This window comes from Myxine glutinosa, chromosome 11, assembly GCF_964187855.1.
Source record: "Myxine glutinosa chromosome 11, kmMyxGlut1.1, whole genome shotgun sequence".
NCBI classification, from domain to species: Eukaryota; Metazoa; Chordata; class Myxini; order Myxiniformes; family Myxinidae; genus Myxine; species Myxine glutinosa.
The window spans coordinates 30,815,536-30,829,600 of NC_136271.1; the positions used below are offsets into that span (position 1 = coordinate 30,815,536).

Below are 14,065 nucleotides of genomic sequence, written 5' to 3' on the forward strand. Positions count from 1 at the left end.
GCACCAAATAAAGTTTATGAATGGTTGCACAGACCCCTACTTCTCACTAAAAGTGGAAACAGAACGTAAATTGGAGTTAAAACAAGGAATATTAATAGCATTGACTTACCGCACTCTAAATTATAGTCCGGAAAACTGTTGGGGAAATTACCAAAGTTCAAAGTGCCATAACTTTGTCAAAAATGATCGAAACGTCGTGAAGTTCGAACTTGATCTGTAACTTATCATGACGAAACCATGTACGAAGTTTGAAATCATTAGCATTCAGAGTTTAGGAAAAAAGTCCGGAAACCTGTTCTTTGCATGACGGACTGATGGACTGACTGACAGACGGACAGACGGAGGGACGGAGTGCAAACCTATAGTCCCCTCCGGTGTACACCGGTAGGTGACTAATAATGAAGGGCATTGATAAAATTGATTCTGGGAAACATATTTTCCCAGGATGCAGTAGCAGTGACAGGACCTGGAGGCATCGCTTGATAATACATAAGAGGAGATTTAAACAGTTGCAAATCAGGGGTGTTTCACGTAATCATTAATGGATTCAATAATTTTCCTGGGAAGGTGATACAGCAGGGAGAGTAGACAGATTTGAAAAGGAGTTGGATAGATACCAAGAAGCAAAGGCAATTAGATAGATCCCTCACCCAATAAAACCCTCCAAAAATTCCCATATCCCTGCCTATTGAGTGTATGTTTGGTTGGATTGGGGTTCGTGGATTGGGTGATCGGATGAACATTGAGTGCTGGGGGTGCACTAGCACAGGCTGTCTCAATACAAGGAGGAGTCCAATAGAGGGGTCTTTTTGAGAGATTGAGATTTCCTTGTATTCCTTGTATCTCCTTGTGCACACATTACTCCATCCGTAATAAACAGACCCCAATCAAAAAAGACAGGTCCTGGCAAAGAAGCCAGGCATAGCAGTGTGAAAACTTAGTGTACTGATCTGTTTGTGATTTTTTTTTAATTTTTTTTTTAGCATTGCCAGCATGGTGCTGCTGGTGAACACTGTGAGACGTGCAGGGATGAATTCCTTCAGGCCGACTCACCGAGAAACTCTTCCACTGCAGTATCTTGTTTCTCCTGCCCATGTCCCATGACCATGGCTTCAAACAAGTTGGTGCCCCGCTGATTGAGCATGCATCACACCATTATATACATAGCAGAACTTTTTGACAAATCCTTGTTCACACCTTTGTTTTATTTCCACTTATCATAGTGCATACGAAAGTTGAGGAAATTGGACTTGCAACATGTTGTATCATGTATCAATCTTCACCTGAACTGAGCAACAACAACAACAACAACAGGCATTTTAAGGCCATTTTCCCTGCTAGAGCAGGGGTTAGCCTCACCTGAACTGAGCGATCCTGGAAATTCACCTGCAAATCGCCTCTCCAACAAAATCTGCGCACATGATTCCTTGTCGATACTCTCAAAAGTTGGCCACCCATGTGGTCTGAGGTCCTTTGGGAATGGTCATGCATCATTTAATGCCAAATGGGTTTGCTCACACCATCGGGATAGTTCAAGGTAGGAGGAATCAGGCTGCCATTTCTTCCCAGTGCAATGTTCATCGCAGTGTCATTTCTCAGGCACTGAAAAGGTGCTCTCAGATCCTGGAGTGACGTAGTTACAGGAGAATTTATTATTTAGATGCAGACAGTTGAAAACAGGCTTCATATCGGTGAAAATGAGGTCGAGAAGAAAACTTCTCTGCATTCCTCTACCAGCACATTGCTATTGACAACAATACATGTAATGTGAAACACAACATGCCAACTGGAAGATGAATCGTTGGAGATGTTATTTTTTCACTGACACATGCAAGTTCTGATGTGACTTCAACGATGGATGTACAAGAGCCTGTGCATTTGCTAATTGTGGTGTGCATACCCATCCTTGATGGTAGTACTGTCGGTTTGGTGGAGTCAGCCTGATGGTATATGTTGGCATTCAAGTTGTCTGAAGAAATGATCTTGTTATGAATGGCTTCAGATACAGGGATGGGATTATTATCCCTATATCCCTCTGGCCCAACATCAAGGTCCAAACTTAACTTACAAGTGACAACACCCATGCACACCACATATTTGTTGTTGACTCTGCACCTCAGAACCACAAATTCACTCACATGAACTGACCTGCATGATCTCTGGACTTGACTCCAACTGAACATGTTTAACATTCTAGAGAGGCATGTTTGTGGTGGCCAAATCCATCCACAGTTCATTGATCAAGTGGAAGTGATCCTCGTCAAAGAATGAGGCAATGTCTCGCAGCAAGAGCTCAGATCTTCTGATTTGATGGTTAGTGACAAAACATGCCCAGTTAGTATGTCATTGGGGTCAATGGTGGTCACACATGTTAGGAACGCAATTTCCAACAAAGTAAACTTGGGTGAGATCATTTGTAGACTGACACCATTACAGAGTTGCATGCTCATTTCAGATAAACATGTTGTTCTCACTTAAAAACTTAATTTTATGGCACTCGCTGACACCATGTTTTGTTTAATGAGTGTACAGATCAATGTGTTGGTCCTCTTCATGCAGAATATAAATAAGTTTGAATGTACCGTAGAAAAAATACAGGGCAAAATATTCTGTGCGTGTGCGTGTCGTTGGTTCTTATCTCCAAATGTGGGTGCCAGAAGGTGGAACGGAGCCCTCCCAGGTCTCGATGTATCCACCTTAATTTGTTTGTGTCTGTGTCATTTGGCTGAGGTTGAGCGATGCGAGGCCTAGGGTGTTTATTCCTGATACATGAAACACCCTGCAACACATGCCTACAGAAAACAGCTTTTTTAGAATGTCGGCTGCATTTTCCATCCAATCTTCGTGTAACTTTGTTTAAAATATATCCATGGGTGAGTATTCCTATATTGAAAGTTTAGTCTCCATTGCTCAAGCGGTTGCGGAGAAAACTAATTTAAAAGCGAATAAAGGTGAAAAAGTGAGGGCCTCGGCCGACGTTCCACAACATGGTCAAGGATGGGTATGCACACCTATTGCTAGTGTATATGAATATATTGTGTGTGTTTATATATTTTCTATTGAGTATTAGGGAAAAGCAATGATTTATTTGATCCTTGTAAAAGGTTTTTGTTGTACATTCTGGTAAACCCTCCATGTTCATCTTGCTTACAGTTTTGCTGTTGGATGTGTGAGGGAATCTGGAGAAATCCGTTGCATTTGTAAGGATGGATACACAGGCGTAAACTGTGAAAAGTAAGTTTCCTTGGACATTCGTTTCATAAAGTATCGAATTGTATCAAAAATATTATGGAAGATAATTTTGTAACATTACTTATAATAACCATTGTAATTAGTTACTGATAAATTTGGATGTTGTCATTGCAATGTAACTATCACAATAATAACTCTCTTTATTCCCCTTTTTAATATAATGGAGCAGGTGTATCTATGTCCAGCCACCAGCGGCACCTTTTGCAGCGTTTATCCATGTTGTTTGAGTTCCTGTTAGAGCATAATAAAACAAATTGCATACGCGTTGGAAATTGTTGAGGCAGCTGTCCCTTCTGCCAGCATTCGCTTGGAGAACCGAGAAATTCCATGATTTGGGGTTTTGAAAAGAGGAGGCCATTGTGTGCTGGAATTCTGGTTCCTGCTCTCATTGAGGGCTGCTTCTGTCACACGCTGTGATGAAGTAGGAACCTTTCTACAGTAAATTTTGAACCAAGGAGAATATTCATGACTCGGTATGCTATAGTGGGTACCGAGGATGCCTCTCAGGGTGGTATCGGAATAACAATAGCAAAAACGAGAAAATGTTAGATAGTACGACAAATTATCAGGTCGGCATGGTAAATATGAAGGATATTTTCTCATCAAATGTATATTAGAGTAAAGTGGGGCAAGATATGTCATCACCATCTCCCTCACACCCCCACCTTCCACCCCAATAACATCCTCGGTCATGGTTATATGTTCCGTAAGCTGAACGTTCACCAAAGGCCTTCTGGCCACTGGTATATAATAGGAAATTCCGAATGAAAAATAAATGAGCCAAAGCTCCACATGTTGCTCCCTCTTACCTGCCAGGGACATTCTGCCAAAACTTACTGGAGTTTGAATTTGTCTGTTAACATGAATGACCACACTGTAGTCACAAACTGCGACACAAAATATATATTTTTCGCCTCCTCTATCCCCTCAATTCCCTCATAATTGCTGTTGAATGTATTATACAATTCATTTCCAAGGGTCTTCACTGTTTGGTTCAATATCAATTACGAATCTCACCGACAGCTGGGTCTGGTTTCAGGCAAATAGGAGTGGCAGGAAGAGTTATGTTGTTAGCCTGTGTGGGGTATATAGATTATTTTTTGTGTGTACAAGATCGAGGATCGTGTAAGAGCTAAGATTAATCACATAAAAACAAACTGACACATAAAACGTAAGATAAAGGGAGCGGGAGACAAGATGGGGAGAGAGAGGGAAGCACACAAGTACAACAGCAGAGAACAGGGACATCGGGAGATCTGTGGGAGGGAGAGGGCTTGCGGCACAGGGTATGGGAGGGGGAGGGTGGGTGGGAGAGGTAAAAAACACATGGACACTGTTAGGACTTCCAGGAAAGAAGTCGGTATTTAAAAAAAGTGGATCTTGGGTGAATTAACTGGCGAGAAAAGATCAAGGTTTTGGACGGGGAAAGATAAGAGATGGTGGTGAACAGCTGTTTTAAAGACCTGGAGGGAGGAGTGGGATTGAAGAGAGTGAGGGAGTTTGTTCCAGAGGCGGGAGAAAAGAGGAATGAAAGAGTGAAGGTGAGCAGAGGGTCTTGATTTTGGCAGTTTAACCATAAGAGGGTTGCTGGCAGATCTTGTGCGACCTGTAGGAATATTTGTGGGAGAGAGCTGAAGGAGCAAGGCCGGAGAGGAGTCGGTAGAAGACAGAAAGACCACCAACCTGCCTGCGGTGAGGGAGTGAAAGGCCCTTAGAGTTAGCTTCATCGTGGGAGATTCCAATGATTCTGAAAGCTTTGGTTTCAACAGCGTGAATTACAGATTACAGTAGATCTAGGCTTGGGCCTCAAGAACATCAGAGGTGTATTCAGTTACCCCGTTTCTGCCATCCCTCCCTCTTTGTGGTCATAAACCTTTTGTTCCTAAAAACTGTATGGGGTCATTTGAGGTACATGACCGTGAATTGGCTTTAAAAATCCAGTAATGGACCGATTGGAAAACGCAGATTCAACGCGATTATGGCGCCGTTCAAAAAATTATGTCACGCTATTTTTTTTAAGAAGACACATTTGCGCTTGATTAAACCTTACTAATAACTTAACACTCGACCAAAACAAAACCAATGGAAATCTGATGCAACAAAGCTGGACAGTGTATAATCAGCAGAGGCCCACACAGGCTGAATGTGTTAGGCCCACCAGGAACCAATATGGCGGCCATATAATTTCGTCTTGGCTCTACGGTGTGTGGAGTCAAGTGACAGATGTGGGTGTGGCCCGACAACTGTCCGACCAATGGGTGCACATTTCAAAAATCGACCCATAACAAGAACCCCAACAACAGCAATGCGAAGCTATCGTAGACCTGTGACATGCAGGTAAAAACAAGAATAGAAAGTCTAAATATTATATTTGTGACAATCCATACTGTATTCAATAGAATAGGCAGATTGTAGGCTCTTTTTTTTTTTTTTGTATACTGAATCGAGGCTCGTGAAAGAGCTAACATTTATTTCACAAACAAATCAACCAGACAAACAAAATATATAAAAAGAGGGAGCGGAAAACAAGATGGGGAGAGAAGGGGAAGCACACAAACACAACATTTGAGAGCAGGGAGATGTGTGGGAGGGAGAGGGCTTGCGGGGAGGAGGCGTGGGAAGGGGGTGGGGGTGTGGGAGAAGTATAAAACACAATGACACCAAGGACTTCCAGGACAGAAGTTGGTATTTCAAAAAAGTGGATTTAGGGTGAAATTAGCGGGGCCTCCGAGGCTTGGGCCTCCGAGGGCCTTTCCGAGGGCTTTTCACTTACTCACCGCAGGCAGGTTGGTGGTCTTTCTGTCTTCTACCGACTCCTCTCCGGCCTTGCTCCTCCAGCTCTCTCTGGGCTCTGTCCCCCAAATATTCCTACAGGTCGCACAAGATCTGCCTGCAACCCTCTTATGATTAAACTGCCAAAATCAAGACTCTCTGCTCACCTTCACTCCTTCATTCCTCTTTTCTCCCGCCTCTGGAACAAACTCCCTCGCTCTCTTCAATCCCACTCCACCCTCCAGGTCTTTAAAACAGCTGTTCACCCCCATCTCTTATCTTCCCCCATCCAAAACCTTGATCTTTTCTACCCCCGCTAATTTCACCCCAAATCCATTTTTTTTGAAATACCAACTTCTTTCCTGGAAGTCCTTGGTGTCCTTGTGTTTATACTTCTCCCACCCATCCCCCCCCCCCCTTCCCACGCCGCCTTCCCCCAAGCCCTCTCCCTCCCACACATTCCCGATGTCCCTGCTCTCAAATGTTGTGTTTATGTGCTTCCCCTTCTCTCCCCATCTTGTCTACCGCTCCCCTTTTTATATACTTTGTTTGTTTGTCTGTTTGATTTGTTTGTGTGATAAATGTTAGCTCTTTCACGAGCCTCGATTATGTATACAAAAAAAACAAAAAAACAAACAAATTGTAAAACATTATATCTTGAGCTCGTATTGAGAAAGTTAGGTAAGATATCGAGTTAGCACTTGTGTATTACACCTGTCTTTTGCCATTCATTTTTGGTCTCTTCATCACACATATTTACCTCCACCACTGAAGATGGATACAGGTTATGTTTTCACGACATCACGTATTGTGATTGCATATGTGGCTAAAATGAAACATAAAATTAAAAATAAATTAACAGTCATGTTGAACCAAAAGAGAGAGAGCAAAAAACATTTGTGCTCGCATTGTTTCCCATTTTGGATGGTGGTACAACCATATACCTGTGTATTTGTAGGTGTGATGCGGGGTATTTTGGTAACCCCCTGGTCGTGGGAAGCCAATGTCATCCCTGTCAGTGCAACGGAAACTCTGCCGAATGTGACCCCATCACGGGGAGGTGTCTCAACTGCCAAGGTCACTCCGCCGGATTCCACTGCAGTCATTGTGCAACTGGTTACTATGCGGATGCCATTGATCACAAACATTGCAAAGGTGCGTTTGGCAAGGAAGCATAACCATTGACAAAAACCTAATTTTGGACTTTGATATATTGTAGTTCTATCATTCCTTTTGAGAGTAGGAAACCCCTAATGAGGAGTTAAATTTTCTCCCAACAGTGTGTCCATGTAATAGTTGTGGTACAGTAAACTGTCATCCCAAGACTGGCAACTGCACTTGTCTACCAGGAGTAACAGGACCACTTTGCAATACCTGCAAGGTATATTTTTACATTCTTCAGTTTGACCTCCTCCTCTTTCCTGAATAGTAAAACAAAATTTCATTACATTATATTTTTACCTTTTTCTTTTATATTCCAGCTGGATGAAATAATATTTCCTCCAACACGTGAATTGTCTTGTCATCTTTGGATCTTGCTTAATATTTCCTGTACTTTCTGCTACCTTCCCAGGAGGATCACTTTGGCTTTGGAGGTTGTAACGGTTGCAAGCCTTGTGACTGTGCGGTGGCAGCATTGAACTCGGCCTGTGATTTATCCACCGGGCAGTGTATCTGCGCTCCTGGAACCCATGGCCAACGTTGCGAGCGATGCAAGAAAGGCTTCTGGAACTATGGCCCCAATGGCTGTCTGCGTGAGTTATTGAACAAGAAATAGGAAATTGTGGATTAGCACTCGTGTATTTTCGTGGATCTCTTCTTCATTCTAAAATACGCCATTTCGTGTCTGTCTGTCTGTCTGATGAATTTTTGACGCTAATACATGCCGTCGTTACTTATCCAATCTCAACCGAATTGACAGGATGAGCAAGGGTTACATAATGAAGGTTGTAGTGCATTCCTTTGCCCCCCTCCCCAAGGGGGTTTTCTCACCCGAGCGGGTTTTCCCCGCCATTGCTGGCAATGGCGTTGCGTGTTGAGGTGTATATCAATGTTAAATTAGCTTTATCGTGGCGTTTGTCCAAAGAAGAGGATGTATCGTGGCGTTTTTCCAAAGACGCTTTTAATAACAAAATTAATGATAATGGCATATTGTTAATGTTATTAGAAAACGATATTAATACTAATAATGTCCCACTTCCACCAAGGCATTTTTCCTGCAGTGATAACGTGTAGAAATATCTTATAGTTATATTAGCGTTTCCATGGATGCAACGGCTTCTACAGGAAGTAAAAATATTATAAACCACAAACACGTATGCTTAGCTTTTTAAACAGTCGCTAATGCTCTTCATAACACTAAATGAAGAAATTTGGAGGAATCCTGACATTCGTGAAGTAAGCTTTACTTACAGAACTCAGCGAAGATCTACTGTACTCTATATAACCCACAAAGTTGGGTTAATAACACGGCCCTTTCTGCCGCTACCGTGGCCTTTTTTTAGCGAACTTTTGAAACTCGCTCCTGCTGTTTGATACGAAACTGAAAGGGAGAAGCTCGGGTTGTGCTCTTTCACCAAGCAGCTAGCTAGCGCTTGCCAAGCCAGCCGTTCCTTAACGGTTTTGAATGGAGTGTTTGTTCAAATGCTTAAACCACTTGGCGATCTCTCCACAAGAAACTTGGTAAATGAACACACACCTAATGTTCTTAAGACCCGACCATAGATCGACTGTAATATATGTACCCCGAAGAGGAATGACCCTTTCTGCCCCTCTCGTAGTTAGCAGGTGTACTAGTCTTTCAAATGCAGCACATTGGCTGAGGCTGTGCTACTGATGCAGTGCCCTCTGTAGGTTATGGCAGAAATTTGGAAGTTGTTCCAAGGTGCCGGCGTTAGCTCACCTACTCAACGCGAAAGACACCGTGGGATCTTTAACGTCCACCAACTAATGTCGGCAGATAGGACACCTAGTTTAACGTCCATCCGAGGGCTGGCACACACATTGATGAATCACCATGCCTGTGAAACACCGGTTTGACACCTCTTCTAGCTGGGCCAAATTGGAACCCAGGCTACACAGCTTAGAGGCGAGTGTGCGTACACATATGCCATCCTGGCAGCCTTTTCATGGACTCCCTCTTGTTTTATTTTTCTCCAAATTATACAGACTTACTGATTATCCTGAAAATAATTAAACAAAGGTTTTGCAGATTAAAAGTTGCTTTTCTTACCTTGATAAGGTAAGAGGATAGTTGGCAGGATAGTTCAGAGGTAACGCATTTTCCTTTGAAGTGTCTACTCAGGGTTAGAAATCCCAGCTTATTGAAGCGGATGTTAAACTCCTTTGTCAACATTCATTGATACCCTGGCTTTTAATGATTTTTGCTGTGGTTATCACCTGGCATCACCTGGTTACCTGGCAAAATGATCCCTGGCAAAATTGCCTGTTATCACCTGGCAAAAAATGAATAAATACATCGAATGATGGTTCGACTTATGGCCCCTTTTTCTACACAAAGTCATGGTTTATGGAGAGCAAAAGATGACAGAATATGGAGGTGTATCATGTGACTGTTGGAGAGCAGGCAGACACGGGATGAATAATAAGGATCCTGTGGGAGCAGAGGCCGGGAGGACGGGAAAGGTCATTGGGAATTTGCAAAGATAGAAAATATCATGTGCGGGGATCCAAGGCGACATGTTTTTGGCCTTCTTTGCTGTGTTTCTATTTTTCATTTACTGTCGACATATTGATTCTTTATTTGAAGCATCAGATGACGCATGTGTTTTGATTAGGGTCTGATTCGTTTTGTAATGGTTTTCATGCTTTTGTGGGTATTCTTGGCCCTTTTTCTCCCGTGCTCACCTGGAGATGTTGATATACAGCTTCGTCCTTTAGGATTGTCATTCTTTTTATGCAGTAGCAGTTTCACTTTTCACATTATGTGATTGAACGCATAAGGTGTGATCTGGTGTGAATCTGTTTACAGGATGCAACTGCCCATCTGACTGTTGTGACCCACTGACCGGAGCCTGCGGCTGTGCCCCGGGCTTGATGGGGGATCAGTGTGATCGATGCAATAAGCCGGGTCACATGCCCATGCAAAACGAAAATGGTCGGCTTTTGTGTGATGGTAAGGTCACTTCTTTTCATGTTTCCTCTTCCGCTATGTAGCTACCTCCGCCACCGAAGGTGTGCGTATGTTATGTTTTCACCCTTGTCTGTCTGTTTGTGAACAGGATATCTCAAAAAGTTGTGGACGGATTCAGACGAAACTTGGTGGACAGGTTGGGTGTGTGACAAAGACGAATCGATTCAATATTGCTGAAGGTCCGCATCTGGATCCGGATATGATAATTATTTAATTATTTTTTAAGTGATTCCTCACCATTGGGTGATCAGGCCAAAAACGATATATAGCATCATATTTCAAAAAGTTGTAGACGACTTGTGACAATACTTGGTAGGCTATGAGCCAGACCCCCAAATTGACCGGTCGGTACCATACAGATGGAGTAAGGCTCATTGTGATTTTTAGTAAGATATATGTCCCTAGATATGAAAAAAAAGTGATAGCAGTGTATAACTCTCGGCCATCTCTGTGTTATCACCCGAAATATTATTATACGCCCGCTTCGCTTCGCCAAAAAATGTGATATTTGCTAAAATTGGAATAAATATGTTTTTAAGGACCACAGAGTGCCGAGATCGAGATCGAGATCGTATTTGTTCGAGAGATCATGATAAACCTAGAGTGTGGAGCAAGTTTGCTTGCATTGTGAAATATAATGCAGCTGATGTTACAAACCTACTTTAGGATACTAGCTAATACCAAAAATTACACTGAGATACCAAAAGTAGTAGACGAATAAACCTAAAATGTTCAAAAGCTATGTTTCGTTCCAAAATATCAAAATTAGGGGGTATGGTTGAACATATTTTGAACTTTGCCAAAATATGTGCCCCAAACAACCGCCATATTACAAAGTAATGATATATTCCAATGCAGTGGTTCCTTGCGAAGATTTTGAGGGGTCAAATGTTACTCTGGGAGTTTTCATTTTTGAAATATTGACAAAAATGTACAATGTGAATTCTGAACTCGAAGCGATTTCGACCACTTTTTCACTAAATTTAACATATTTTTTGTCATTATATCAATATTTTGATAAATAACTCCCACAAATGTTCTATATTTCTATTATTATATTAGTTGGCATCCAGTATGCAAATTATTGGCACTCTGTGGTCCTTAAAAACATATTTATTCCAATTTTAGCAAATATCACATTTTTTGGCGAAGCGAAGCGGGCGTATAATAATATTTCGGGTGATAACACAGAGATGGCCGAGAGTTATACACTGCTATCACTTTTTTTTCATATCTAGGGACATATATCTTGCTAAAAATCACAATGAGCCTTACTCCATCTGTATGGTACCGACCAACCCCCTTGGCTCAAAGCCTATGGTGGATGAGTTGGGTAAGTGACAAGAATAACCCGATTAGATTTTGGTTCAGATCTAGATCTGGCCTATCAGAGGGATACATACCGTAGACCAGGGGTCAGGAACCTTTTTGACTGGGAGAGCCATAAAAGCCAAATATTTCTAAATATATTTCATTGAGAGCCATATAGTATTTTTAACGTATAATAAATTAAATATGTCTTACTTTTAATGCGACTTCTGGTGCTGCATGGTTTTGCTGATGGCCTTGTAGTCTGGTTCATACGTGGTGAGGTTGAGCTTCATGCAGGCGTTGAGGCTTCCATCAGTTAAACGTGAGCGTAGGTTGGTCTTAATGTTCCTCATATGCGAGAATGACTGCTCACATGCATATGTAGAGCCAAACATGGTCAATACGGCAATACTCACACGCTGCATTGTGTGGTATGTCACAGGAAGCTCGTTCCAAGTTTTAAGAATCAGCTGGTCTTCAGGTTGAAGATTTTTCATTTCTGTCCACTTGTGTTCCCTCGCCAGCTCTGCTCGCTGTCGCGCAAGACTTTCCAACTCTCCATTAAGTGACTTGAACTTACTCATCCACATGTCTGATGCCTTCAGGTCAGCAACTTCCAGCTCAAAGTCTCCGATAGAGACCCCGGGGATGCATGTCAGGTCGATTTTGTCCACTGCACACTCATGTGGATGAGTGATGAACTTGAAAAGACCAGTGCGCGCACGAAATTCTCACAAAACGTGCTTTGAATGACTGCAGGAGATTGGACGTAAAGCCAGCTAGCTGCTGGAGATCCAGATGTTGAGTGGAGTCACTTGCTAAGCATGCATCTCTAAATTGTTGCAGTCTTTCAAAGTGCAGAAGACGACCTGTTTCAATGTCCCTGAGAAAGACTTCCAGCTTGCTTTCAAATGCAAACACTGCTTGTTGAAGGGATGAGATTGTATTTCCAATACCTTGCATTTTCACATTGAGCTGGTTCAGATGGCCAGTTATGTCCACGAGATAGTGAAACTGCAGGAGCCAGTCAGTGTTGTCTAGCTCAGGATGCTTGACGCCTTTCATTTCAAGAAAAGTCCGGATTTCACTCAGGCAAGCTGCAAAACGGCTGAGCACCTTCCCCCTTGACAACCAACGCACGTTGCTGTGTAAAAGCAGACCGGGATAATGATTCCCAACTTCTTCTAACAGAGCTTTAAACTGGCGATCATTTAAAGCTCGGGCAACAATAAAGTTGACCACTCGAATGACCAGCGACATCACCTCACCAAGCTCCTGGCCACACGTCTGAGCGCAAAGCGCCTCCTGGTGCAGGATGCAATGAAAACTTAGGATGGCTCTCTTTTCATGTTCACGGAGAAGCGCTACAAATCCTTTGTTCTTCCCCAACATACAGGGTGCACCATCAGTACAGACAGAAATAAGTTTATCCATCGGTAGTTTTTTTTCTTTAGCAAACTCCATGAAAGACGTGAATAAATCCTCTCCTCTTGTTGTCCCTTTCATTGGCAAAACAGCCAAGCTTTCCTCACGCAGTGTGTCACCTGCAGCATACCTGGCAATTATACTGCACTGAGATAGATGGCTAACGTCTGTTGACTCATCTAACGCGAGAGAAAAGTATGTCCCGGCGTTTATGTCCTTAATTTGTGTTTCCTCGACTTGATTTGCCATCATGATGCTACGATCGTGCACAGTTCTTGCTGACAGGGGCATGTCTTTTATTCGTTTGATTATCTTGTCTTTATTTGGGAAGTCATCAAACAGTTCATTGGCCACATCAAGCATGAATGTTTTGGCATACTCGCCATCTGTGAATGGCTTTCCATTCCTTACTATTGCCAAAGCACCCGCAAAGCTAGCGGAATTCCCGTCACCTTGCTTGGTCCACACACGTAGTTGCTGCTGACTCGTCTGCACTCTCCGCTGTAGCTCCTCGCATGCCCTTTTCCTGCTGTCCCCCGCTGGATATTTCGATGCAAATGAAGCATGGTGCGTATCGAAGTGCCGCTTTATATTTGACCGTTTCATCGATGCAATTTTATCATTGCATATTAGACATACCGCAGATCCTGCTCTCTCACCAAATGCAAATTCCTCTGTCCACGCAGCCTGGAATGCACGGTAATCATCGTCTTTTTTTCTTTTCGCCATCTTTTCCGTTACAAGGGTTGAAGCGGATAAACTAGTTGGCTATCTGATAAAATTGATTTCTTCACCTTTACAATGACGCGGACATGCTCGCGAGCCATTGGTTCCCGACCCGACCCACGGGTGACCCGTGACCCGTGAAATTTATCTTCAAAACTAATTTCTGTTTACTTTAAAATGACACAGTATTATTAAGAAATATCAGAAGTATTTTAAAATCAGTTCCAAACTGATTTTTTATTTTTTATTTTTATTTTTTCAACTTAAAATTGTCTGGGAGCCAAATGCCGTCACCGGAAGAGCCATATATGGCTCGCGAGCCATAGGTTCCTGACCGCGGCCGTAGACTGTTCAGCCTGGCTGAAGTATGCGCTCCACTGAGTGTCGTTGTAGTTTTGTGTGCAATAATAACCACCTTAACTCTAC

The 14,065-nt window shown here is 42.7% G+C and overlaps 1 protein-coding gene across 1 annotated transcript in view; it reads left to right on the forward strand.

The window, feature by feature from the left end:
• Positions 1–14,065, forward strand: part of LOC137436105 (laminin subunit alpha-5) — a 196,992-nt gene that overhangs the window by 96,799 nt on the left and 86,128 nt on the right. The window contains exons 41-46 of the mRNA XM_078786514.1: positions 984–1,120; positions 3,154–3,234; positions 6,983–7,179; positions 7,305–7,405; positions 7,598–7,778; positions 10,016–10,159. Coding sequence (XP_078642640.1) covers positions 984–1,120; positions 3,154–3,234; positions 6,983–7,179; positions 7,305–7,405; positions 7,598–7,778; positions 10,016–10,159 — 841 coding nt within the window. The remainder of the gene's footprint in view (positions 1–983; positions 1,121–3,153; positions 3,235–6,982; positions 7,180–7,304; positions 7,406–7,597; positions 7,779–10,015; positions 10,160–14,065) is intronic.